This window comes from Channa argus, chromosome 9, assembly GCF_033026475.1.
Source record: "Channa argus isolate prfri chromosome 9, Channa argus male v1.0, whole genome shotgun sequence".
NCBI classification, from domain to species: domain Eukaryota; kingdom Metazoa; phylum Chordata; class Actinopteri; order Anabantiformes; family Channidae; genus Channa; species Channa argus.
Genome location: NC_090205.1, coordinates 21,076,507 through 21,102,558, shown reverse-complemented (window position 1 = coordinate 21,102,558; position 26,052 = coordinate 21,076,507). Strand labels below are relative to the sequence as shown.

Sequence of the window (26,052 nt, the reverse complement as noted above, 5' to 3'; positions counted from 1 at the left end):
TGTCATCTGATCTGGCCTGAGTATAACTTAAGGTTATTAACAAAACATTCAGTCTATGTACAATCAATAGCAATTACTGTAATAACTGTAATTAAAATATTGAAGCCAAGTATTCTAATGACAGGCCTTTGTTTTGGGTTTTTCACTCAGTGTGAAAGGAAAGTTTGCACATTTTCTGCACAACAGATTTGTTATATTAGCTGACTTTAAACTTTAGGCAGGACAGCCACTTGACCATGCATCACTGCAACATTAACCTGTGTCATGTAAAAGATCAGTTTCCATTCATATAAATATGGAAAACAATGGTAAAACGGTAAAAATGCTGAATCTTAAATACTACGTTGGTGTAATAAAATAGCATACATAGACAAACAGTAGCACATACTGTATAAGGGTGGAGCAAAATTCTGCTTAAGGTGACTTGCGCAACTTGCACATTATCATTATCTCTGATGTCCCTTCATAAAATCCATAAATCTTAAAATAAATAACATAGAGAAATATGCTCCTCATAACTTGCCTGAGGATTATTAAGTTCTTCTTTAGTGTCACAATAATCCACTGTTGTCTGTAATGTAAATATGTAAATACATGAGGTTGTAGGTTGTTGCCCTAATAGATCCATGGCAACACTGTGTCCAGCCTGCTTACATCCACCAAATAACTAGTTTGATCATTGTCTTGATTTATTGATTTATTTTTCAAATGTTATTTCTGAGGGGGTTGCCCCCATGTCATTGTCATTAAAATGCAGAGCAAAATCTCAGGAGTGGCCCTTCAAAACTCACCAGAAACAGGAAGACAGGAAGTGTTTCACTACAGTCTATACTGTACCTGCACCCACTTTAATTCAGCATGATTCTGTTTTGTATAACAACCACAGCTGATTCCTTTGGTGTCAAAAAATCTCTTGGTATGTATTTAATCTGTGGTAGCAAAACTTTTATCCAGCTGAAATAGTTACTTCTACAAGATAATGTTCAACAAATAAATGGAATAATTGTTTTATCAAAGGGTGAAGACTGAAGAAAATGAGTATGACAATATCATTAACATGCCAATGGCAGCTGACTGAGGACAAAGTATGAAAACAGTTCTTGTGTTTTATTTTTCATCACATTAAAGCCCCTAAAATATTATGGTCTTTTTTTTTATTGTCTTACAAATATTAAGTTATCCACAAAAATAAAATAACTTAGATAATAACCATATTTAAACATAAAAATACATACATACATTACATTGTGACATGACAAAAAATGCTTACTGTATCGCTAATATCTTCCCAGAGTTTTCCTGGACATAGTTCCGTATGTGCAAACTACTTATCAGAATCAAAATAATCAGTTACACTGGAAACATACTCCCAAATATTTTTTCCTCTCTGTTTTCATCACAGAAAGATGTTTGCCTGAAATAAATTAAAGTCTGATAAGGAGCCTCACTCATACATGTTTTCTGAGACAAAGTATCATATTCAAAATGTGCAGAGGAAGAAATCCATTTAAACTTTGTTATTTTTCTTTTCTGACAGTGACATAGGAATGTCCCTGTTGTACACATTGATGAAGTGTGAAGGTGAGTGGAGACATATTACAAAAAGCTTACAGTGTTTCATACAGTTCATCGCATCACAAAACAGGAAACACTTTAACTGATGACGACTCACGCCAGATGTTTATAATGTGAGGCTGTCCATGTGGTCTCCGTTTCTTGAGGGCATAAAATGATGTTTGTGCATTATTTTTATTCTTTATTTACAATGCTGTCCAGATCTTATTAAAGATCAAAACAATACTGGGTAAAGTCAACAGTTCACTCACAAACACAGACCACGCGTGGTACGTTTTGGATGATTCCGAACAATCTACAGTATATGTGCTGTTTTAAGGATGTCTGAAAATACAAGCAGTTGCAAAATTTATTTTGCTATGTGAATTGTATAGGAACAGTGTATTTTCTTAATCTATTAGAAGCTCATGAGTCAATTTTATTTACTCAAAAATAATGTCCTGCATCCGAGGAAATCAAAGGGTTTTTGTAGTGATTTGAGAACTCCTAGGAAGCAGACACAACAATCAGACTTTCAGATCAGTCTGTTGATTAGTTCCAGCTTCAGTCCGCATGATTCATCATAGCTGCAATGTTGTCCTTTTCACATTGCTCTTTTTACGCATCCTTCTAATTTTAATCTTCTAGTATCTAGTATCTTGAACTGATTTTGGAAGGGTGGCTCATTATGAATACAACATAGTAATACTCACACATCTAGTGTAATCCAAGCAATTGTGTGATGTATTGTAAGTAACATGACAACTGGTATAAATACTTAAACTGCCCTTCAACATAGCCTTAATGTCGGAATTGCTCCAGATGTGCTGTTTCAAATCTTGTGCATGGTGAATCCTGACTTCTGATGTGTTGAAGTTTGTTTGAAATCTTTGCAAATTAATTAAAAACATATTCACCGCCTTTGCCATGAAACTCGAAATTGAGCTAAATTGAATACGTTCAATAAGCAAAATTGAAGAAGTTTGGAACCACCAGGACTTTTCCTAGAATGGGCCACCCGGCCAAACTAAGCTATGGAGAGAGAAGGGCCTTGCTCTGGGAGATGACTAAGAACCCGATGGTTACTCTGAAAGAGCTCAGCATTTCTCTGTGGAGAGAGAAGAACCTTCCAGAAGAGCAACCAGCTCTGCAGCACTCCACCAATTAGGCCTGTATGGCAGAGTGGCCAGACGGAAACCACTCCTCATTAAAAGGCACATGACAGCCCACCTAAAGGCCATGAGAAACAAAGTTCTCTGCTCTGATGAAACAAAGATTGAACTCTTTGGGCTGAATGCCAAGTGTCATGTCTGGAGGAAACCAGTCACCGCTCACCACCTTGTCAACACCATCCCTACAGTAAAGCTTGGAGGTGGCAGCATAATGCTGTGGAAATGTTTTTCAGAGGCAGGAACTGGGAGACTAGTCAGGATCAAGGGAAAAATAAATGCAGCCATGTACAAAGACATCTTTGATGAAAACCCTTAAAATCCAACCTGATAGAGCTTGAGAGGTACTGCCAAGAAGAATGGGAGAAACTTCTCAAAAATAGATATGGCAAGCTTGTAGCATCATAACTAAGAAGTCTTGAGGATGTAATTGGTTGTAACTGATTTTACCATTTTTAATAAATCTGCAAAGATTTCAAACAAACCTCTTTCACGTTGTCATTATGAAGTATTGTTTGTAGAACTTTGAGGAAAATAATGAATTTGATTCCTTGTTAAATATGGCTGTAACATAACAAAATGTGGAAAAAGTTAAGCGTTTAGAATATTTTCTAAATGCACTGTAACAGAGTTTATCATTATATACTGCAGATAATGGATGGACGACTGCAAAGTGTGTGGTCTGTTTGGAAAACACTGAAGATGTATTTTTGATGGTTTTATGTCATGGGGTGTGGACATCAGCATCTTTACCATATATATGTATATTGTTGGTGCTAGGAAGCAATAATGCTTTGTTTCCATATGTAATTTAGTGCTTACTCGCAGCTTCCAGTTTTCACACCTGAATCTCATCCAGCTTTATGTCAGTCAAAATATGCTCATGAAACAACAGTCATTTGTTGTCTTTAAATGTCCTATTTGGAGTTTTCAGATATTGATTAGATATATCTATTCTCCTTTGTCTCAGGAGGAAGGCAGTAAACATCCAAACTCTCCAAGTTGTTGCAGCTTAAGACGCATGCTGCACGTGCACAGTCTTTACCAACATGCACATTTGTCTTTCTGCTGGCTCGACTGGCTGTTCCACACTCTGCCCTTGCTCTTCAGGAAAACAGCAGTCCACCTCAAAAAAAAAAAGGTACAGGGCACATATATCGCAGTCACTTTGCCCGTTTAAATTAAAAGTCCTTTTTTCAATCACTTTTTTTGTTTTTTTATTAGTCTATATGCTTTTATTCATTTACATACGCTGACCCACTCTGTTATTCTACACTCTTCGCAGACCACATAGCAACACCAGTGAAACTTGCAGTTACAGCGTTCACTCCGTGTTTGTTGCAAGATGTTGTGGCCTCTCCCGCAGCATAGACTCTCACAGTTGTCCATGCCAGGACTGGTCTTGTTGCAGATTCGACCCTGAGTGCCAGCTGAGTCCGACCCCAGGTCTCGCTCACAGAAATCTGGAGACTTTTCAAAGTAGACCAGCTCGTTGATGCTTGGCCGCCGCCGATGTGCGTGGTGGTGGTGATTGTTTTGGTGATGATGGTGATGGTGATGGTTGTGGTGGTTGTTGTGGTGGGAGTGGTCGAGCTGTCCTGTGTTCCGGTTGTGAGCTTTGATGAGAGTGGCGATGTGGAAACGCTCTTTGAGGATTGAGCCCACGACCCGGAACTCAGGGGTGACTTGCCAGCATGTCTTCAGCTGGCAGCTCCCTGACGTCCCGTGGCACTTGCATTTCCTTCTCATGTGGTCGAGCACCACCTGCAGAAAACACAGGCCGAGACAGATGAGAAGAAAGAGTGGGATGGAGCGAGGAAGTTAAGCGAGGGTGTGAAAGGAAGGAAAGAAGAAAGCAAAAAAAAAGGATTAATATTTTTCATTATTACGAACTGCGTGTTAAACAGTGCAGTGTGTTGAAGGCTTTACATCCTATTACATTCTTCCTTTACTGCCTTTACTTGCTTTAGTATTTTTTATTTGTTTTTTAATGCCCTGAAGAAACTGGTCCCGCATTTAAAAAGCCAGGTGGTCTGATTCCAAGGCTGTTGTCAAACATGCTGATATCAAGTAACACAGGTGGATGCAGGTATTGCCCAAACAGATAGTAGTGTCATTATTCATTTTTTGGCACCATTACTCGAAGCATATACCCCACATGTAGCAGCAAATAAAGCATCAGAGCATTAGGATATTCACATATTTTCACTTTAATGGTTATTGCCAACCAGTGGAGCCACATGGATATTAAAAGTTGATGTGTTTTGTTTTGTTATATAACAGTTTAGGAGACACCACGAAGAAAGAATTAAAGCCATTTTCTCAAACATTTTTGAACTTGTTCATCTTAAAGGTTAACTTTAGTTGTTATCTAAATTAATGCATTGTCAGCAATCCTCATACATGTATTAAAAGCAACAATGAGTTGCCTCTCTACGCTTACTCTCCATCAGTCTGCAGCCAAACCCAAGCATCTCATGTTACTAACTGGAACGATGTTTTTGGCTGATGTGTTTTCCAGAGTTTTTGGACAACAACGGTCTGCAGTCCAGATGAATAAATAAATCCAGGCTGGAGACTGATGGACATTATGTGTAAGAACAGGTAATTGATCATTGTTTTTTGTGTCTGCTTCAGGATTGTTAAAAATGCAAATTATTCAGAAAATGACCCTTTAAGGCTTTAATAAACTTTAAGAAAGTTTTCCTTTAAGTCTCACTTGTTAGAATCTAGGCTTCACTAGATTCTGACATTGGTTGAGGAGGTATTCAAATCCTTTATGTAATTATTTAAGCATCATCACCACCCTGCAGAAATACTGTACTGTAGTACTGAATTTAAAATGTCACTTAAGTAAAAGTATCATCAGGAAAATGTACCTGAAATATTTAAAGGTAAAAACTGAATTTAAAATGTCACTTAAGTAAAAGTATCATCAGGAAAATGTACCTGAAATATTTAAAAGTAAAAACACTTAAAGCAGAAGAACATCCCAGCGGCTGATGCAGCTTTGAAGTCCATGATTGGATTATTGATGCATTAACATGTGAGCAGCATTTTTATCTTGATACTGGTGCAGAACTATTATGATTATAATGGTGATTTTGCATAAATCTCGTTATTTGACACACCTACGCAAACACAACCAAAACATGTGGAGTGATACTGAAGGTCTCTATTTGTTTGGTTTACAGATGTGGAGTAAAGAGCAGATTATTTGTCTCTGGAATATAGATTACTATAAAGCAGCATAAAAGAAAACACTTAATGCCTAATACTTAATACTTAGTACTTTAAATATATTTGAGTAAATGTTACATTCCACCACTGGGCCCTGACATATGGAAATAGTAAACTATGCACATATTCTTTGGGGTCTAAAAAAATGTTTGGAGTACAACTGCATGTATAAACAAGCACAAACACAAAGTTTCCCATTAAGTCACGAGCAACACTACAGGACCTGCCCACACGCTTCCTACACAAACACACATGCACACATGGTATGTCCCTCATGGCATCAGCCTTGTCCATCGAAGTATGTATGTTTTTTAAATACTGCACAGAATGTACGTGTGTGTGTGTGTGTGTGTGTTGGTGTGTATGTTTATCAGTCATCACCCATTCTAAACTTCATTCATCCAATTGCCAACAGGAACCCTAAGCCACCCAGAGTACCGACAGATGCTGCTGCTGCTTCTGCTGCCGCCCCTATCAAAACACACACACATGCACACACAGACACACACTTGCGCACACACATGCACGTACACACTCACACATACAAAAACACACACAGGAACCCTACAGAAAAAAATTCTCACCACTACTAAAAAAAATTCTGATTTCCCTACAAACACACAAAATGTCATTCACAAACACATTGCAACACCTTTGACATAACATGCCATTGCTTCCTATTAAGATCACAGGGGATGTGACACTGGGGAGAGGCAGGGTAAACCCTGGACAGATTTTTACTCTGCAATAGGATTGTCCGGTGACAGCAGACTCATCTGTTTGGAATGATCAAGTAAAAAAAGAGTTGCATTTTTTAGTTATGTTCACTAATCTATGTACTAAGTAATGTAGAACATTAAAAAAAAAAACAATGTTAGAAATTGCTGTAGTAGTTTAAAATAATTTAGAGGATATTTTAAACAAGAATGCTGAAAAATGTAAAATATTTTCAGTCTTTCCTTCATTGCATGTTTTGCTTGTACTGTCTCAAAATAACAGAAAGTGAAAAAGTATGTGTTTTAGATAAACATGTTTCTACTGTAATTGAGAGTGTTGAAAAGAAAGTTTAAAGAAACTGTGATCAGTGGTAAGTAGATAGCCTACTAGAGGATGTTAGACTTTATAGTAAACAACACTATAATAGCTCAAACAGCACTTGCACTTGAGTTCAGAGTGCAGTGTTTGGTTCAGTTTTTGCACAGGAGCAGAAGCGACTCCAGATTCACAAATGTGCTGGCCTTAAACACACAGCAAAGTCTGTAATCATGAAATGCTCCATCCCACTTAAACCTTAAAGAGACAAACTGACCCAGGAGTCATAATTGCAACCACATTGCTACTGTTTGATGGTACATTCACAACAGGATACGGATTTCAAAGGACAGTAAGACACAAAAACAGCTACTGTAAAAAGTGTTACATCTAAACAGAATTGAATAAAAAAGACATTTCTAGGACATTTTAAAGTACAGCGGCTTGTCTCAAACGTTTTAATGTGTATCAATGTTTAAAATTGTGATGGCCATAAAACTTTCCAATAGTATTACATGTGATTCATATTTTGAGAATGTGGTAAAATGAAATTGTTTGCTAAACCCCTTTTCCAACAAAAAATATACCAATTATAGTTAAGCAATTATAGCTGCATATGCCTATTTAAACAATTTGAAAGATGGTGTTTTGTTTCAATCTGATCTTTTATTTTTTTTTAAAGCTAGTAAATGCATATTTTGAAAACCCTTTGTAGAATTCTTGCTTACTATATTAATTAATAATTAATATTCCAAACAACTCAAAGATCCTTTGTTTGTAATAGTTACAGTGACAAAACCTTGTAACAGCAACAGAGAGATGAAACATTTTTCAGAAACAAAAGTTACTACATAGATATAAGGATGTAACTTTTACTGTAAATAATCGGGGATCCATCAATTTCAAAATAACCAAGAATTGTAAGACTGCAAAATAAGTCACTATTACAGAACCAGTAAGTTTGACAGGCATAGTAAAAGGTAATTTTTGCATCTGAATACTAATAGGAATGTTATGTACTATTACTATACAAATATAACACTACATCCAATAATAGTTCTGATTTTATTGCTCAGACACAGTCAATTATGTTTACAGCTTCTTGCTGAATAGCTACAGTCTAACCTGTTAAGCAGTGGTAGCAGTTGTTTAGATTTACAGGGAATGAAAAATACTTGATTTAAAATTTAACAAATGTGCCAGTTAAGCATCAAAAGGAATAACATCTGAGACTTCTGTTTTAGGGTGGAACTTTCAATTAAACACACGAGGCATGCTGCACACCCTGTGCTCTGACTGGGCAGAGCTTTAAAAAAAAAGGGGGGGGGGGGGGGGGGGGGGGGGGGTTGCAAGCTTCTGTGTCCTCAACAAAAGAAAATAACTCCGGGTGAAAATGCTTTACACATGTGGGAAATGTCAAATGTTCCTCTGACATGTAGTTGAAAGGCAAACAGGTCCAATCTAGATCCTTAACTGGTAATAGGAAATAGGGAAGAAGTCTGCTCTTGCTGTGTTACAAGTGGTCTGTCAGGATGACATGTGAAGTGTTGATCCATTTTACAAAGGAACAGGTGGGGGGAACGGAAGCTGAGAAGGATTCATACAAATGAAAATTAAGTCAGAGAGCAAATATAAACAATAGCATGATATTTGTGGATGTATCCTGCTTTATAAAGTCTTTTTCTTTCTTTCCATATCTAGACCTCTGTAAGTATCAGACTAATTAAGTGATGATCAATTAAGTGATTGATTTCTTACTTCTCTTCGTCAGCTGTACGCAGGATTATGCATGTACTGCTACAGATGAGAGGGGGACATCATTCTAAAAAAACTTGTGTGTCTGTCTCTTTGCTTTCAGTGAGGTGAGGGGAGAGAGGAGGAAAGGAGGATGACAGGAAGAGGATTTCATCTTTGGGTCGTCTCTTTGCCGTAGCTATGCCGCTGTGAGCAAGTGTGTGTTATTACAAATCGCTTGCCCATCTAGCTGATTCTAACTATGTATTAGTCACCTAGATTAGATTTTAATCCGCATTCCAACTGTATCTAATCTGTAATCAGCTGTTATTGTCTTGGCAAGGTGACGGGCAGATATACAAATACTGTAGGTCCAACACCCGATGAGTCACTTAATGTAAGCTATAAAAAGCTTTGCTTGAAAAGAACACTTTGCATAATACTCATACTTTCAGCTATTTCGCATTGATGTGCCCTGAGACTCTGTAGAGGCCGAAAATACATCCCTGTGTTAAAAAGGAAAAAGATGATGGGTTTTAGATGAAATATTAATGGTTATTATTTAAAAACTTGCGTTACTGAACATAAAGAGGAAAACTGATAGGAAATGCTATTCCTTGACTTACACGTTCGCTTCTGTTGCATGTGTAATACAGAGATGTAACTGCTTCAAAGCCAGTGGTGGACCACAGTTAGAAAAAACCATCTGGCAAGTTTTAATGGGCTTAGAGAGTGAGACAGAGGCATCTATAAAACAACCCCTAGACAGAGATCAAATGCAACATGTTGGTGGCAGATTAGGACTGAAGGCTGCATAAGAGACAGGAGGAAAACGGCAACATGTTGGGATTGAGGAAAGCAGACTAGCATTCAGTCAAGAGGAAAGGATGAAGTAAACTCAACATCAGAGCCTTATAACCACATTCTGATGCTGAAAATAGGTCTGAGTGCATTAATCACGTACAAGTATGTTTTAAAGGAAAAAGAGAGGAAAAGAAGAAGGGATAGAAAGAGAGGGTGGTGACATGCCATTGAATGAATTCAAGGGTTGACTAATTTTTGTTTTGCACATATGACGTCAGTAGTAAACATGGTTAAAACTGCTTTTTTTTTCTATTGAATGAATGAACTGGCCCAAAATATGGTCCAACATCAGCTGGAAACAAAAGAAGACCTGTAGGATTATTTTGTTTTATCCCGATTCATGTTTGCTGCAGAGGCACAAGTGGAGGAGGTCTTCAGTTAACAGGCACTAGATTTAAAACACACAAAAGCTTGAGGATCATTTAGTTAATTTTACAGGCTGGCATGTTAGATTAATTGGTGACTCTGGTTTGTACAAGGGTGTAACCAGCCTCTCACTGAATGACAGGTGGGATGGGCTCAGGCCCCCTGTGACCCAGAAGGTTTTCAAGATAATAGATGGATGGATATTTATAAAAACTGCCGATATAGCAGGTCTGCATTAGCTGGGTAGTTAGTGTAAATGGTTGCACTTATTTTGGTCTCAGTATTAACCCACATTAATAAAAAACAACACATTTTGCAATATGCATCTTAAGCAATGCAGTATATGTACAGCATCTGGAGGCCCAGTAGTTGAGAAACCTTATTGCCAGTCATAACCCGCCACTTTGCACCAGTATAATTTATGACTTATTCTCTATGTTGTTTGCTGCATTGAACATAATCATTGACCAATCCCTGTGTCATCATCACTAACCCCTTTTGGGAAAATCCAAATTTAATGTCTGTGTGTCCCACAGTCGACCCTTCTTGCTGATAAACAGCAGACTAGTCTGCATGCTGCCTTGTGTTTGTCAGTTCAAAGAAAACCTACTTAAAGGTCTTTAAAGCCAAGCAGAAAGCCAAGGAGATATCAAAGCACACAAACAAATCCCGCAGCAGCACATTAAGCCCAGACATCACTTTAAACAAATCAAACGCCTTTCTTCAAAAGAACAATTACACGTACACAGACAAATACACATGCAAACACAATGACATGCAATTACTGAGCATATCTGTAACAACCAGTAAGAGCTATATTAGAGTGTGTGTGCATGTGTGTAGTGTTTACTCACTGTTAATTGCACAGAATGTCCACAGTTCTCATTTAGAAACTAATAAAATGTTATTACCAGCATAAGCACTTCCACCTGCTGAGCTTTTACTATGAAACATTTGGCTTTGTGTATATTTCTGTGAGTGTGTAAGTAAAAGAAACAGAGAGTTGCAAGGAGTGTGTGTGTGTTTGTGTGCACGCACGTGTTGGTGTGTGGTGGGTCAGATCAAATGCTGTGCCTCTGAACTGTCAGGACTCAGGAATGTTCTCCACACCACTGATGATATGAAATGGCCCTGAGGAGCACAGGACTAACCCTCCACTAATGTTGCTATTTTGGATCAAACAAGCATTGCTTTTCGTGTGGGTTCTGAGTCAATGAATTAACGTGAATGGGATACGGAGAGCATTTTATCATTGCTCAAGGGTTAAATTAGGCTTTAAACGATTTCGCAGTCGCACTGTTGCTGGTTTGGATCAAACGACTGCTGCTCAAATTCATTATAGTTTGAATACATTTGGCAGAGTGCTCACTACTCTGGTGAAGCAATGTTGAGCTGTAAGACACACAAAGTAAGTCACCAAAATCTGGTGTTGTCCTGTGATCGTTTTCATTGATCTCTGACCTCATCTAGCAACAAAGGGTTTGGAGGGTACATGACTCTACGCTGCATTGCACAACATTCAAGATGATAGAAATATTCTGGAAATGCAGTTTGTGCCTTTGAAGCCGAATGTGCAAAGTACAGTTGAATCATTGTTGGCACACTTGTTGCTGCACCTTCACTCTAATTGTGAAGATCACCATGAGCCAGCAAATACTAATCACACAAATGCCTGAATACGTGAAGTGATTTGTAGAGATTGAGAGCGACTGTCTGAAATGCTCAAATGTTTACCAGCATGATAGGTGAGTTACCAAATGCTAAAGTTAAAAAAAAAGGGGGTGAAAAGGAGTTGAAATGTATAGCTTTCTTCCTGGTACACCAGCTCACCTTACTGCCCTGAAGTCAATCCCTGATGGTAAATTGTAATTACTAAAAGACATTTGCCAGTAACACAGCAGCCTGTTACACAGCCAGCACTGTCACCACCTGTCTAATGAACAGACAGGATTCAACAGGGCCTCAGCAGGGCTCTAAGCTCTGCAGCATGAACCCTAGAAAGCGTGCCAAGCATTTATTTTGAGGTCTTTCTTGAGAAGAACACTGAGGAAACAAACAAATAAAAACTTGGTCAAGGAACGTACTGCCCCGGTGAAGTGTCTCCATGTCATAAGCAGCCACATGTAGTCAAGCTTTTAAAACTGTGCTTGCTGAACAGTAGCCTGTTTTGCTCAACTGCAAATTAAAAACACAGAAAAAAATTAAATCACGGTTCTGGCTTCGTGTCTTGTGAAATTATTAATTAATATTGAAAGAAAGATTACATCACCTTCAGCAAAGCAAATTTGTTTTACTGTACATGCATTACATAACAATGTCGGAGATTTTAGTGGAAGTTTATTTTACTAATTACTCTATTAATATTTGGTTTATTGAATTTGTAAACAGCTGTTAAAGCCAATGATATATTGTCAGTGATATGCTGACATCATATGTAAATAAATCTTGCCTCTGCAATAATTTTTGTGTTCACTATTATTTGTGTAATCAACCCCATTGGAGAGAATTAGCAGGAGGCAGTGAAGGAGAGGGGGAAGAGTGGAGGGAAGGAAGGGCGAATCTCTTTCTACTTTCCGCCCTGGTGTTTGAAGTCTAAAATCTTTTGCAGGGTTTTTAAACATCTGTTTCCAAACTGCCAGCAGCCACTAATTAGGGCTAAAAACAAGACGGGACGTCCTGAGAACCCTGGGGTGGGCATGAGGCGACATGCACACCCCGCTAAAAAACCACCGCATTCCTCTGCCTAAAGACTACTTCTCTAAAACAGGGGGTGGGTAGGGGGTGGGGGGGGTGGGACACAGGGTAGAGAGGAGCAAGGGGGGTGGAGGAAGGTTAGGTAGTGGTAGTGGTGGGTCGGTGGGAGGAAAGAGACATGGGAAGCGTAGGCATTATTGTGAGGCCCCACCTGTCAGTGTTTTCTCTTTGATTCTGGGGGCAAAGTGTGTGTGTGTGTGTGTGTGTGTGTGTGTGTGTGTGTGTCTGTGTGTATGTGCATGCGCGAAGTCTCAGAGAGGGTTTGTTGTGGCTTTCTAGAACATTTGAAGTCATCAAGGTGTACAGCATGACAGCCCCACTATGGTTCATAGTAGCTTTTCCTCTTTCTGTCTCTTTCTCCAATATTCACTCGCTAAAAGTTCCACTGTCTAAAAGCTGGTTTGTTTTCACTGAATGCTCACAGAGGGTCCTAATTTCATGCTCTTGAACCCCCATGAAAGACATGCATTATGCTGTAATTTGAATAAAACAGTCCAAAAGTTTGGATTCACCCCTCTCTACAATATGGCTGACTGCTTGAATATGGTTTCTCTTTTCCCATGCACCAGTGACATATAACCAGATCTATCAGATAACTCAGGAGGCAGAAGACTTTGAACCCTACCAAGGTCATCAGGGGTCACCAGGTTTGTGTCAAAATACAAGAGGTAAAGGTCAGGAGCACTCGGTTTCATTTAGTCTCTAATTGTGTAACCAGAATCTTTGCCAAAAATGAGGTATAGGCTCTTTGATGTTGATGGCTTTGAGTCTCTTGTTTGATGGATGCCTCAGCTCTCTTGGCTGGAAATTTGGAGGCTGGCACACTGAAAGGAAAGATTGCTCAGATGAGAGTAATTTGAGAGCCAAACTTTTGGCCTTTCCAACTTACATAAAAATGAAGCTGAGGAGTGCCAGTTATAGTTTGTTTTCAGTGAGCTACTGTTGTCGAAGATCAAAGGGAGTGATTAAATATTCTGATTTTGAAATATTTGCTAACCTGCCAAACGCCGGGCCGGTTTGATAAACTTGTTTCTAATGTACAAAGCTAAAGTTAAATTATTTCAGTGTTGTCTGCAGCGGCTTTCGGTTTTCAGTTACTGAATCAGTACAGGTAAAGGTTTCACATACATATTGTTGGGCATCTTTCTTAAATTATAACACATTTCACCAGCAATGTGTTTTTTCCCCCACATGCTCAACAGCCAAATGCTTGATTTTGACACTTTACAGTTTGTCAAATTATTTTTTTTGCCAGCCTTTTGCCCCATGACTTTTATGCTAATTATTTAACATGTCTCGTATCAAGCGCAGTAAAAACGAGACCTAAATGTCACACTAATAGGTGTCTGTGTCATTGGTATTTAACGTCAGCAGTCACAGACTGTGACATGTGAACATGTTTTGATGGCAGAATTAGCAAAAAAGTGAAGATAGGTCATTTCTAAAACCATTTATACTATAGCACCTACTGTATGTTAACCCTTTTCTACTGTATCAGCTATTTGAAACTAACATTTTTTATGTTATTAGAGACTCGAACTCACAAGAAAATAGGTTCCATTGTCTCGTTTAGTTGTTCATCAACAGGATATGAAGCTGCAAACAGAACAGAGCAGGCTTACACATGGGATGTGACACAGTGAAAAAGTCAGTCTATTGTACCTGCTACTTCGTTACTAGGGGGCTTAAGAGGTACAGTAAACAGAGTAAAATCAAGTTATTATAAATGAGGCCACTCTGTGACCCTGCATGCTAATGGGTTTAATACCTCACTCAGTCCATCTTAACAAAAAGGACCCAAAAGACAAGTGATTCTCTTTCCTTGGCTCGTATCATCCCACCCACCCACAGTTTACTCCCACGTCCACATCACTGATTGGGATTTATGTCACCAGTTATACGTAGGTGACTCTTTCTACCATTACAGCTACTGCAGGGAGACCAGCTGTTGTTGAGTTTGGCTGACACGCTCCCCATTTGTGTTTTGTCTGCATAATCAAGGAAACCCGAAGTAAACTGATGGAAAGATACAAGCCCAAATTACTCAAGAGGAAACAGGGAACAATGAACAATTTACGGTTGCTTCTTGTCTCTGTTCCCATGGTTGTGGACATTGTCAAGGCTTATCAATGTAATTTACATCTTACTTTTGCCTAGTTACTAGTTACAAAACAAAAATAATCACAACAGAAGAGTTTCTAAGAGACAGCAGAGTTTTTATATTTTTCACCCTGGCATAAATACAATACATACCTACAATTTTGTAATAAATAATGCAAGATAACAAATAGTGCAGTAATGACACTGTGCAGCTGCTTTTTAGCTGCGAGGATACGCCATGTGCACTAAAACATACCATCGTTTACATTCCATACCGTAAAGATACAAATATTTTCTCTCGGCTTTTCTCAGTTTGACACCCTGACAAGTATGACACTAAGTTGCAAGACATAGCCACCACCATAAAAAACAAAAAACAAAAGAAGACTTAGCTCTCAGAGGTGATTTGTAATGGTTTAAAAAGGTTTCCCTGAAGAAATAACTCAACATGAAAGGGTACAGCACATAAAAATAGTGATAACAGGCTCATATTAATGGGCAATCTAACTACTGATCCTGTTTGTTTAGATATTATGCTCATGTAATGGCATCATCATTCTATTAATATGATAATAATACATAAATAACAACAAATCCAAAGACAATGCTTTGTTTGACCTAAACATCATCAAAGGCTCCTTCTGGATTCTAAAATTAAAAAGATTTTAGTTTGCCGCGCATGACAGCAATACACTGTACTCTGTAACTTTCTGGGTATCGCCAAAAAAGTTGCACATAATTGTTGCCATTTCTGTGGCGTCGCCCACAGGTTGTGTTCAGCTAAAACAGCAACAGCGTGCACTGTTCGGCAAAAGTGGTTGAATTTCAGTGATTACTTGTGTCTTTACAAAATATTGTACTTCCCATTTCAAACACAATTTGGCAGAATTATTTCAACAAATGTAAAGTTTTGAAAAGCACCACATATTATTCGGATGGCTGTAACCCAATGGCTAAAAACCTAAACTGCCATCAAAGAGCTACCTTGTTGCTCCCTATGTGATGGGTGAGGTATTGCCTATTCCCATTACTGACTTTATGTCTCGTTACTTTTGGCAGGGAGTTATAAGTAAAGTAGTAATATTAATTTTGAACGAAGTAATGACTAATATATCACATGTTCTGAATAGTCCACAATGTAATTAATATTAAATATATTACAATATTTAGAGAGAGAAATAATGTATTCAACAGTTTACGAGCATACTGTACGAGCATATTAAATTATATGTTTTTAGTTTCAGTTATACCGCAGGTAAACCTATAGAAAACCTGTGATCCTGCATTTCCCATAATACACCTCGATAGCATCTTTTAATAGACCAACCCTGCCCAGTAAAGCTCCCTCTGAAGTCACAAATGACTTATACAACTTATTTTACGCACTGCGTAATGCTCAGTGTCATGGGAAAATTATTCTGGACGTGCAGGATTCAGTAAATTGCCCTGTTAATTTGAAATTAAAGCTACAACTTATTCCAGCATATATTGCATGTAAAAATAACAACAATCCCATTGAAAAAAGTCTAAGAGAAAGCACATAAATGCAAGATTAGAGTTTGTGATATTATTAAATTAAATCATGACCTTCCAACACAAAATATTCTAAGCGGAGATACCAACTTTCTAAACAAAAATCTTCAACATCTTCTCACTTGGCACTCACCTGTCTCCCAACTCTATTATTATGCAGCCTCATACGAGCATGGATGTCTTTGTAAGTCTCGCGGGCATCCAGGAAGTCCCTGGAGAACTTCTCTCCAAATTCCACGTCAGGACTGCAGCCGCCCCACTCCCAGGAGTCCTGGGGTCCTGGAAGGTCAGCAGGGTAGTGCTCCATGACACCATGTACCATGCCCTTCCCCCGGTGGATGGCCTCCAGCTGCAAGCGGTGCAGTTTCATGCGAAATGCCTCCTCATCCCCACGTCTCTTCTCATCACAGCCGCAGGCTTTCAGTTTGCCCATTGAGCAGGCGTTGGCCACTGCATGTACTACTCCTGCTGCTGCGATGGCATATGCAAAAGCACTCTCTCTAAAACCTATGGGTGAAGTTAGAGGACAGTGATGTTCAGATTTACCGAAATAAAATTTAGAGGCTTAAGAGTCCAAATATTAATGCGAAACCTAAAGAAAGCAAATACTCAGCTAAAATGCCAAGACAAATAATCTAAACTGACACATCGCTTCACAGCTACATCTACAAGCTTAAAGTGACATAATTATGAGGGTTGACTGTGAAAAATATTACACACATAATTATAAAAAGATTTTTTAAAGAGGTTTTACAAGCATAATTATGTATTAAGTATAAAGACATTTCCGATAACCTGCAGGGTGAGCATAATAGTGTGTGTGTCATGAATCTGTCAAAATTCAGAGGTCTTGGTTTTTTTTAACGTAGCTGTGGGATCTTTTCTCTTCTTCCCCAAAATAGCATCTGAATAGCAACAAAACAATTTTATTACACTCATAAAAGTTTTGCTGTAAAATGTCTGGATACAACTTTAACATGTAAAGAGATTTTCCTAGTCCTAAAGCCCAGTTTAACAACAGCCCGAATAAGCAAGTTGAACAAATATTTTAACTTTTCTTTTAGTAACTCGTGTTTTGATTCTTATTGAGCCTGCACTTGAGTCCTTCTTTGCACACTCTGCTGCAAACATGCTTGGTAAGGCTGTAGTAAGTCCTCTATTCTGATAAGTCTACACATAAGGGTTTATTCACATATTTATTGAAACACTTGCCAAATCTCATAAAACAATGGGAATCATCTGGGACAATAGAATAAAGTGTTTCAAACACTTGCGTATGTGTACTCTGTTGACCAGCTGAACATGAACAGACCCCTACCACTCCCATTAGAGGTCTCACAGTGGGTTTGCACCCTGTTACTAATCAAGGCTGTGTCTCCTTTTGACTTTAATCCTGTGCAAACACAGATATTCAGCAGTAATCATAGTGTTATCTGGAACTCTACAATACTGCACAACTCGTTGGAAAGGCAGTTGAATATATAGTAAATGATAGTACAAAAATAAGAAGTCGAAGCTGCCACTGATATGAGACTCGAACTCAGTTCATCATGTTCCAAACAAATGTGTATTCATCATTATTAAACTGAAATAAATTATAGTGCTTCAGAACATACTGATTAATCACAAATACATAATAGACCCAGAATGATTAGATCAGTCCAAAATTTAAAAGGGAATCTGTTTACTTCTGGCAGAAGTGAGATACGTTTTGAAGCATATTTGTAGTGGAAAAAAAAAATCAAAAACGAGTTATGCAACGTATCCTTAACTTTATGCTGTTTGACTGGCAGACTTGATCACTGACTTATCTGTCTGCCTGAGTGGCATGAGATGCATTTGTTATATGATCCTTTCATCTGCTTTTCTCATATCATATCTTGCAATTAAAGTTAGGGAGCAAACTATGTGTTATGTGCTTTGGTTGTGTGTATTTACCTTAGAGAGGCACATTATGCCATACTGTGGCTTTTGCCTTGTAATCACTTCAAATTGGCTCAGATGTACCACTGCATGAAGAGGGGTGGATAAGTGATTATGTGCATGTAGTCTCTTTATATGACGTGCGACACTATTGCTTTTACAGCTAAACATGTCTCTTTATCTCCCAAAGTAACTTTAAATTGCATGTGGCATATGTAATGAGTATAAGTCTACCACAATCCATCTGTAATTCAGACTAATGTTACAGTAGTCGTACTTCACACACACATTCACATGCTGACAATATAAACACACGCAAATATTCAACTGCTCCATGCTGATGTATTTCTTGTAAAAATATAGATCAAGTGCAACGGATATTGTGACCATGGAATCACTGGTAGTTCTACAAAAGCAGCTCCGCCGGCAATCACTTACCTACGTACAATGCAGTGAAGATCATGATGGAAACTTATTAGGAGAATATGAAAAGAAACCGCTTAGCACTTTATAGCTGACTGCTTGAGGGGGAAATGATTAAGGCTGTTGAAGTCCTATAAAAATAATAACTGGCACTGTTTGTTTTAGTGATATTTAATGTGCCTTACTTATATATTTTAAATGTATAACCAGCTGCAATCTGTTGTTTTCATTTATTCACTGCTGGACAGAGAGTCTGGGGCAGCAAGAATTAATATGAGCCTTAATGATGTTACTCAGATCATCATCTTGCAACACAATAGTTATATGACTGATTTGTTCTATTAGCTCAACATATTTCCTCATTTTGAATGATCAGTGAAATGCTTGGTTTTAGGTTTCACAAGCTCACTTAGTTGTGTGATCACATTTGAATAGATGGCATAAGCTTCCATGCTTAGTCTTTCATTTACAGATTTTTAAGCCATTTGGAAACAATGAGCGATAAACATAGCATTGGCATGTTGTCACCTTTTGAACTGGGCATATTGACCTCGGAAGCAAACAGAAAAAAACTCATTTGAATTCTAGTTTCTAGGCATCTCATTCTAAGTCATCAGATCAGATTTTTTGTTTTCTTAAATGAGCTTCACTAAAATGAAACCATTACCTTAAAGGTGCAGGGTGTAACATGTTTGTGTAACGTGTAATATAAATAGGTGCAAAATATGCCCCAAAAGTAATTTTAATGTATAGAAGTGCAGATGAAGTCTTCTGTGATCCAGACTAATTAAACAGTGCAGGCAGAAGTGCAGAGATGCTTCAAACCAACCAAACACATTACAGGGAACTGGACCATTTCTTAGACGCTGGATTTAAAAACTCGATCTATATTATCGCCTGAGCAGAGTAAGTATAGTTTTCCATAAACTATAACAGCATCATTGTGAATTTCTTCTTACATGTATCCCTGTGATCAATAACTGATGAACTTTTAAATGTGCCCTAAGATTTTCGCCAAACAAATGCAGACAAGGAGACGACAGTCACAAATAGATAAAATTGCCCATTTTTGATTCAAAATAAGTGATAACTCTGTGTTCTCAGAATATGCACAGAATCTGAAGTGGCAACAGGAAATGTTAGGAATAAAAAATCTAAGCCAACAGCAATGAGGAGGGAGTGAACCATCTGAACTTTAAGCTGCTTTTAGCTCAGTGCACTCCGACTTTTCTGACTACAGGTCTCCACACCTACATTTTGAAGTGCAGCATGATATGGAGAATTACGGATGATTGAATTCCATGCATGTCCTGCTAAAAGACAAATCATCAGCCCAGTCATAAATCAGTAAATATTAGGTTCCGTATATACTGTTAGGATGATCTCAGAATGGAGTGGTACTGCAGATGTCAATCATTATCAAGTATAATAAGTGGTCCGCAGCAGCTGAACTGTAGATGAATGACAGGTGTTTTTAAGATTTTCAATCTGATGTTTTTTTCTTCCCTATGCAAAATTGGTTCCTTTTACTTTTAGTCCTGCTTGATACAACTTCACACAGTTGCAGTCAAACTTGTATGGTGTTTTTGCTGAAGGATTTTTATTTTTATTTTTATTTTATTTTTTGCAGAATTCCTTTAAGTGTTTCAAATATTTCCATATGTTTATATGGACAGAAACTAGTTTAAATATGGTAATTCACAATGCAACAGGTGTTGCAGCTCCTTCACATATTCCGATAAACTGATTAAATAAAAATGAATGTATGCCAATATTCTCGCAAATGCCATTTAAATAAAGTATAAAAAGCATGTAAACCCTTATTAAAAATTTGTATTTTTTAGGGGTGTATTAAATTCAAAATAGAAATATCTTCACCTGTGGTCTACGGCTGTTACACACCACTGTACACATTAAGTAAAATAATAAAAAATACATAGATCTGAGCAGAAGACCCTAACAACTAATCCCACCTCTTGGCTGAGTAGAGCCAGGTGGATTGACTAAGAATTTATTGCCAGCTTTAACTCAAGTCACATCAAGGACCAGCAAACTGCAAAGATGGAGGATAAATCACTGTGGGTCTGATTGCAGAAAAAAAAAGCACATATACAAACTCTAAAATTGCACTGACTACATTCATACAATTTCCCTCACTAAACCCCACTGTGCTCCTCTTCCCCCCATCACCTTGGCTCATACAGTACAAGGTGGAGGGAACCAAGAGGGATGGCACTTAAGCACATCCTCATACACAGAAAGCCTGTTTTATCTCTAGCCCTGTTCAGAGGCAGGCTCTGAGGCTCAGGCCCCCCAAAGACTGGGAACAAATCAATCTAACAAATAATTCACTGGCTGCGGCACGCCCGGCTGAACTGATGGCAGAGGAAGTGGCAAAATGAATTAAAGATTCAAAGGAAGCTGTCACTTTGTGTTACAGAAACCAACTAAACAGGTTTTATGCTTTTGCCGCCGAGAGTTGGGAAAGTGCTGAGAGCAAATTCACAAGCACTTGCACTGGCAAGGGAAGTAAAAGCATTAGGGTAGCCCCATGAGGGAGGACACAGTGATAAAGCAGGAGAGGGAGGAATAAAGAAATATTCAGAAAGAGAGTGAGTGTGATTCTCCTATTTCTGTCTATCTATGTCTTCCCTGATGAACACGGGCTCATAAAGTCTATGAGAATTCAGCAGCAGGGAGATGTGTGTTAGAGGCCGAGAGGATCCAGGCAGGATTTCATGTAGTCAAATCAGACACCAGAAAAAAACAGTGGGACGCAGAGCACCTGGTATCTTAATGAAAAACTTTGCTGAGTATGGGAACATTCAAAAAAGCTCGACCAGATTATTTGTACAGGCGAGGCTCCAACAACAAGTTTTTGAATTGTGCTGGTTTTGCTAAAGTGATTGTGTCATAATGTAAACGTTGCCTCACAGGCTTTTGAAAGCATAGATGAACTTATTAAATTATATGAGTTTTAAAAAAAAATACCAGCTTTGTATACATAAGCCCTGTCTGACTCTGTGTTGTTTATTTATCTATGGACAGTTACACTGAACACTTGGGTTAATCCCCACAATTCCATCTAATCCACGCCTGTAGTTCTGTCTCAGTGAATGCTCTGCCCTTTTGCAGTAGCCTCATGCAATAATGGCAGCAGCACATTAACTTGTTTCAGTTTTTTAGCTTCTGTGGTGCGAAACGTATCAACATGTAACAGATGAATCATCCGATTTAAAGAGGTTGTTTATGTCAGTGGTTTGGAGTTTCTGCACCCGAGGCAAACCAGGGATGCCAGACAACTAGCAACTGCCTCTACTAATAATGACAAACAGCTTTTCAATGAGTCAGTGAGGAGTGAAAGTAAGACCAGAGGTGTGTAAGCATCTACTGTTGCTACTGTTAAGAGTTTTTTTTTTTTGTTTTTTTTTTATGCCACAGCTCTGACGAAATATTAAGTCCTCAATGAAAGTTACAGACACAAAGTTTCATGATTATATTGCTTCCAGATTAGAGAGAACATAAATCGCGAAAACACCCTCCAGGAAAATTCTGAGGGATTTAATCAGTTTGTGCTTTTATGATGGGGAATTCCATCAACAACTTAGTGCCACTGTCTAAATGAAACAATGTAATTAAAGAAGCCTGGTTTACACAGTTTTTGTACAAAAATGTTGTGAATGCTTTTAGCTACCAACAACTCAAAACCTATATCAACATGATGCAAAAGCAACCGATCTAAATGCTAAATGCAATCTCATCCAAAGCCCAATTATGCAAGTTTGAAATCACATTTCTCAGCAATTAGAAAGAGGTTGGCTATTTCCACAAAAGTCTCATTTTTATCTTGTTTGAACTCTATACTTTCTTTGTTTGGTGCCACTGAAAGCAAAATAACCTCGACACAACTGCCAACCAAATCATGCGCGGTTCATCCATCCATCCACATCCAAGTAACGTGTGTCTTTTCCAGTCAAGAACCTGGGATGAGTCCATCTAAAGACTTCCCATCTCTAAAGATCCCCTTTCATCCTTTGTGGCTGATTTGCAAAGCTCCAGGCACTACAAAGCGTCAGAGAAAACCGATCTACATAAGGCCTGGTAATCTGGAGGTGACTAACCGCTTTTGAACTCACCTGTGCTTTTGTACAGGTTATTGAGACAATAGAGCGTGGTGGTTAGTAAGTAGATACAAGGCTGCTAGTCATTTTAGAGAATCGAACCATTTGGACCGTATCCTTGTGAGATGACATTCAGCAACTGTGACTATGAATAAAAATGATCCTTTTGATAATATTATACTAATACTTGTTTAGGATGTGTATCTTTGTGGCAATTAATCTTCCTAAGCCTATCCTTTCAAGGTATACTATCAAAGTGTGTTTGAGGATGAAACCACAGTCTGTTTGAAGACCAAACTTTTGAACTCAACTCCATTGGGCTTTTTTTTCCACTCACATCGCACAGTTAGTATTGCATTCAGCTAAAGACCAATTTTAAAACCTAATTTGTTTTTATTGAAAGCAATGCAAACTATCACGAAGAAACATGTGAATTCAAACAAAACAATACATTGAGCTTTTGTATAGTTACCATAAACCTCACCTCTTTTAAAGACTATGCTGTCATAGGGTATTTTGTTTCTCGTCTCCAGGCTAGAACAGTTCCAGCGGTGCCCTCTGAACTGGTGCTGGCACTCATGGATGGCAATCTGGATTCCCTGGATTGCCGAAGCCGTCACGTCTGGGTTCCGCATGCATACCTCCAGCTGCCGTCTTGTCAACCCTGGCAGCGTCAGACACACAGTGTTGGCATTCAGGATTGGGTCAATGTTGGGGAGCTTCAGGCCCAAGATTTCATTGGAGAATACCCTGCATGGTGAACACAGGTCAAGTTATTGACAAAGAAAACATAAAGCTCATGAAACATTTTTTTTCTCTGTTCTGTTCCTTTTCATTGTCAACAAAATCAGGAGCCCTGGTTGCTTTAGGTGTCAGTTCTGACCAAACAGACCCCCTTAATTGATGGTCCCCAGTGTAAAAGGCTCCTGTAAAACCTCAAGAATACACATCCTGGGGGTCAGTAGTTGCAAAATCATCTCCAGATGCTGAATAAAGAGAAAAATGTGGTTTACCTCGCTAACTATCCTCACTTGAATGTGTTTTTTTTTTTTACAAGTGCTGTAAAAATTTTTACAAACACGTAAGGAGTACTGACACAAAGCAAAAAGAATAGATTAAGTCTGTGGGCTCATACAGCTTTACATCCAATATTCAAAACATGAAATATTATTATAACCTTATTCAGGTTTTATCTCCTGAGCATCACTTTAATGTTGACTTAACATAACAATAATATGCTGGAACAGATGAGCTGAACTCAGGGATGAGGGAACTACATGTGTTTTATCGGCAAATGTCCAACAGTTGTTAACTGTTTTTGATGCACGCGGGGGAAAAAAATGCAGATTATCTGCTTCACAAAATCACAACAGGAAACAAGTAAGCTTGAAACTCCATTAACTTTTCAGCTGATGTGTCTCTGCACGCAACTGTATCCTGCTTCATCAATCAATCATATAAACAACAGTAATTCAGCTGACAGCTAGCAAAGCTCATTTCTTATTCACAGAGAAACGGTAAGAAGGAAAACACAGGCTGTGCTGATGATGACAGGTTAAGGTGTCTGGCTTTTCTATGTATTGTCATTGCAAGTTAAGCACACGCATGGGCGGTTGTGTGTCTACAACACACTGAGGCATACGACTTCACAGCGGCAACATGCGTGGCTGTGGACACATCTGCACACATGCCTGCATGCTCAAGCGCAAGCTGACATGCACAATCAAAATACCCAGGTGTGGGGAAGAGACACTCACACTCGAGCTGGAGAAACTTTTTTACTACAACTATTTCTTTCCAGGCTTATTAACTTGGGACTTCTACACATTTTCTACATGATTCTGTCTTTATGTAGGAGACACACAGTGCACAAATCGTATGGTGCTCTTTCTAAAAAAGCAACCAGCTTAGGGCATGAATATATAAACAGATACACCACTTTCTTGGTGCCATTGCATTTTGAAGTGTGTTCCTCTGTCTTTCCAGTTTGGCTTCTGTTGCTACCTGTTGTGTTTCCTTCTTTGAGTGTAAACCTGTTTGAACAACTATCTTACCAAAGGGACATAACTGATTGGCAGCATTGTTTGGGTGGGAAGCAGATAATTGGTAACGGATAATCAAATTGTAAACATGTAGGCTAATGTTTGATTCTTAGGGTTAAGCACACATGTCAGTTATTTAATTTAATATTTTTTGAACTTTTTTAACTTAATAAGTTACATATATTAAAGGTACAGAAAAGTAAAATGCAGAACAAGATACTGCAATACAACAAGACAATTAAATCTTGAATTAAGATAAATATTTCCAACTTTAACTCACCTTTTATCCGTGAGACAGGTAAACAGCAAGACGCACGTTATTCTGAGGATCGAGTGCTCCATTTTGCGCATTGTAAAAAAAAAAAAACAAAAAAAAAAAGTTTTGAAAAAATAAATAAATAAATAAAAGCAAAAAATTGAAAGTCTAGTATGCCTTTTTAAACTTTAGCAGCAAAGGGGCTCGGGTCAGTTGCTGCTGAAATTTGGCGCTGGACTTGACAGCTCCGTCTAGCCCGAGTCCAGATGTGCTTGCCAGAGGCGGGACACTCATTCACGAAACATTTCATCGACCACTTAACTTACTGAATGGAGAAGACTGCTACAAGTTGCAGTAAAAGTCAGTGTAAATCAGTGTCCCGGTATCTCCCACAACAAAGTGTTTGTAACATCCGCAGGAGAGGCGCTCTAAATGAAGTCTACTTGACTAGTGATGTTTCGGTGCGCTGCATAGTGCTCTAAACTACTGCACTTAGTATTTCGCCAGCCCACTTTTTTTTTTTTTTTTTTTTGCGTCACTCAGGGAGTAGGGGAGCGCCGAGGTAGGTCAAGTGCCTCGTAAAGAAGGATAGAGATCCTCTTAGATAAGGAAACCATAAACACTTAGCCTGCGCCCTCAGCGTGGTGGAATGTTTGTCAGCGGATCACAGTTGAGGAGAGTGATGATGAGGAGGACTGTACTGCAAAGAGAAAATTACTTTTGTCTTTGATTCTAGGGTTAGTAGATGATGATGATGATGAGGATGATGATGATGATGATTTTGATGTGTATGCCAAAATCATGACAAGAATGGTTAAAGCTCATACTCATGAGATTTTATTGGCTTTTTAGTTAGTAACTTCTTTCAAAGTTGATTTCTTTCAGCACTTCTTATAAAGAGGGTCACAAGAGATTTTTTATTTTTTTTTATAAAAGGCCAA

General features: G+C 38.4%; 1 protein-coding gene across 1 annotated transcript; it reads right to left on the bottom strand.

Annotated features, from left to right (window-relative positions):
* Positions 1 to 709: 709 nt before the first annotated feature.
* Positions 710 to 25,596, bottom strand: wnt10a (wingless-type MMTV integration site family, member 10a). Its single transcript, XM_067516951.1, is given in 6 exon segments — positions 710 to 4,259; positions 4,261 to 4,308; positions 4,311 to 4,487; positions 16,480 to 16,853; positions 23,298 to 23,563; positions 25,136 to 25,596. Coding segments are annotated over 6 exon segments (1,233 nt in total). The 5' UTR covers positions 25,207 to 25,596; the 3' UTR covers positions 710 to 3,962.
* Positions 25,597 to 26,052: the final 456 nt, after the last annotated feature.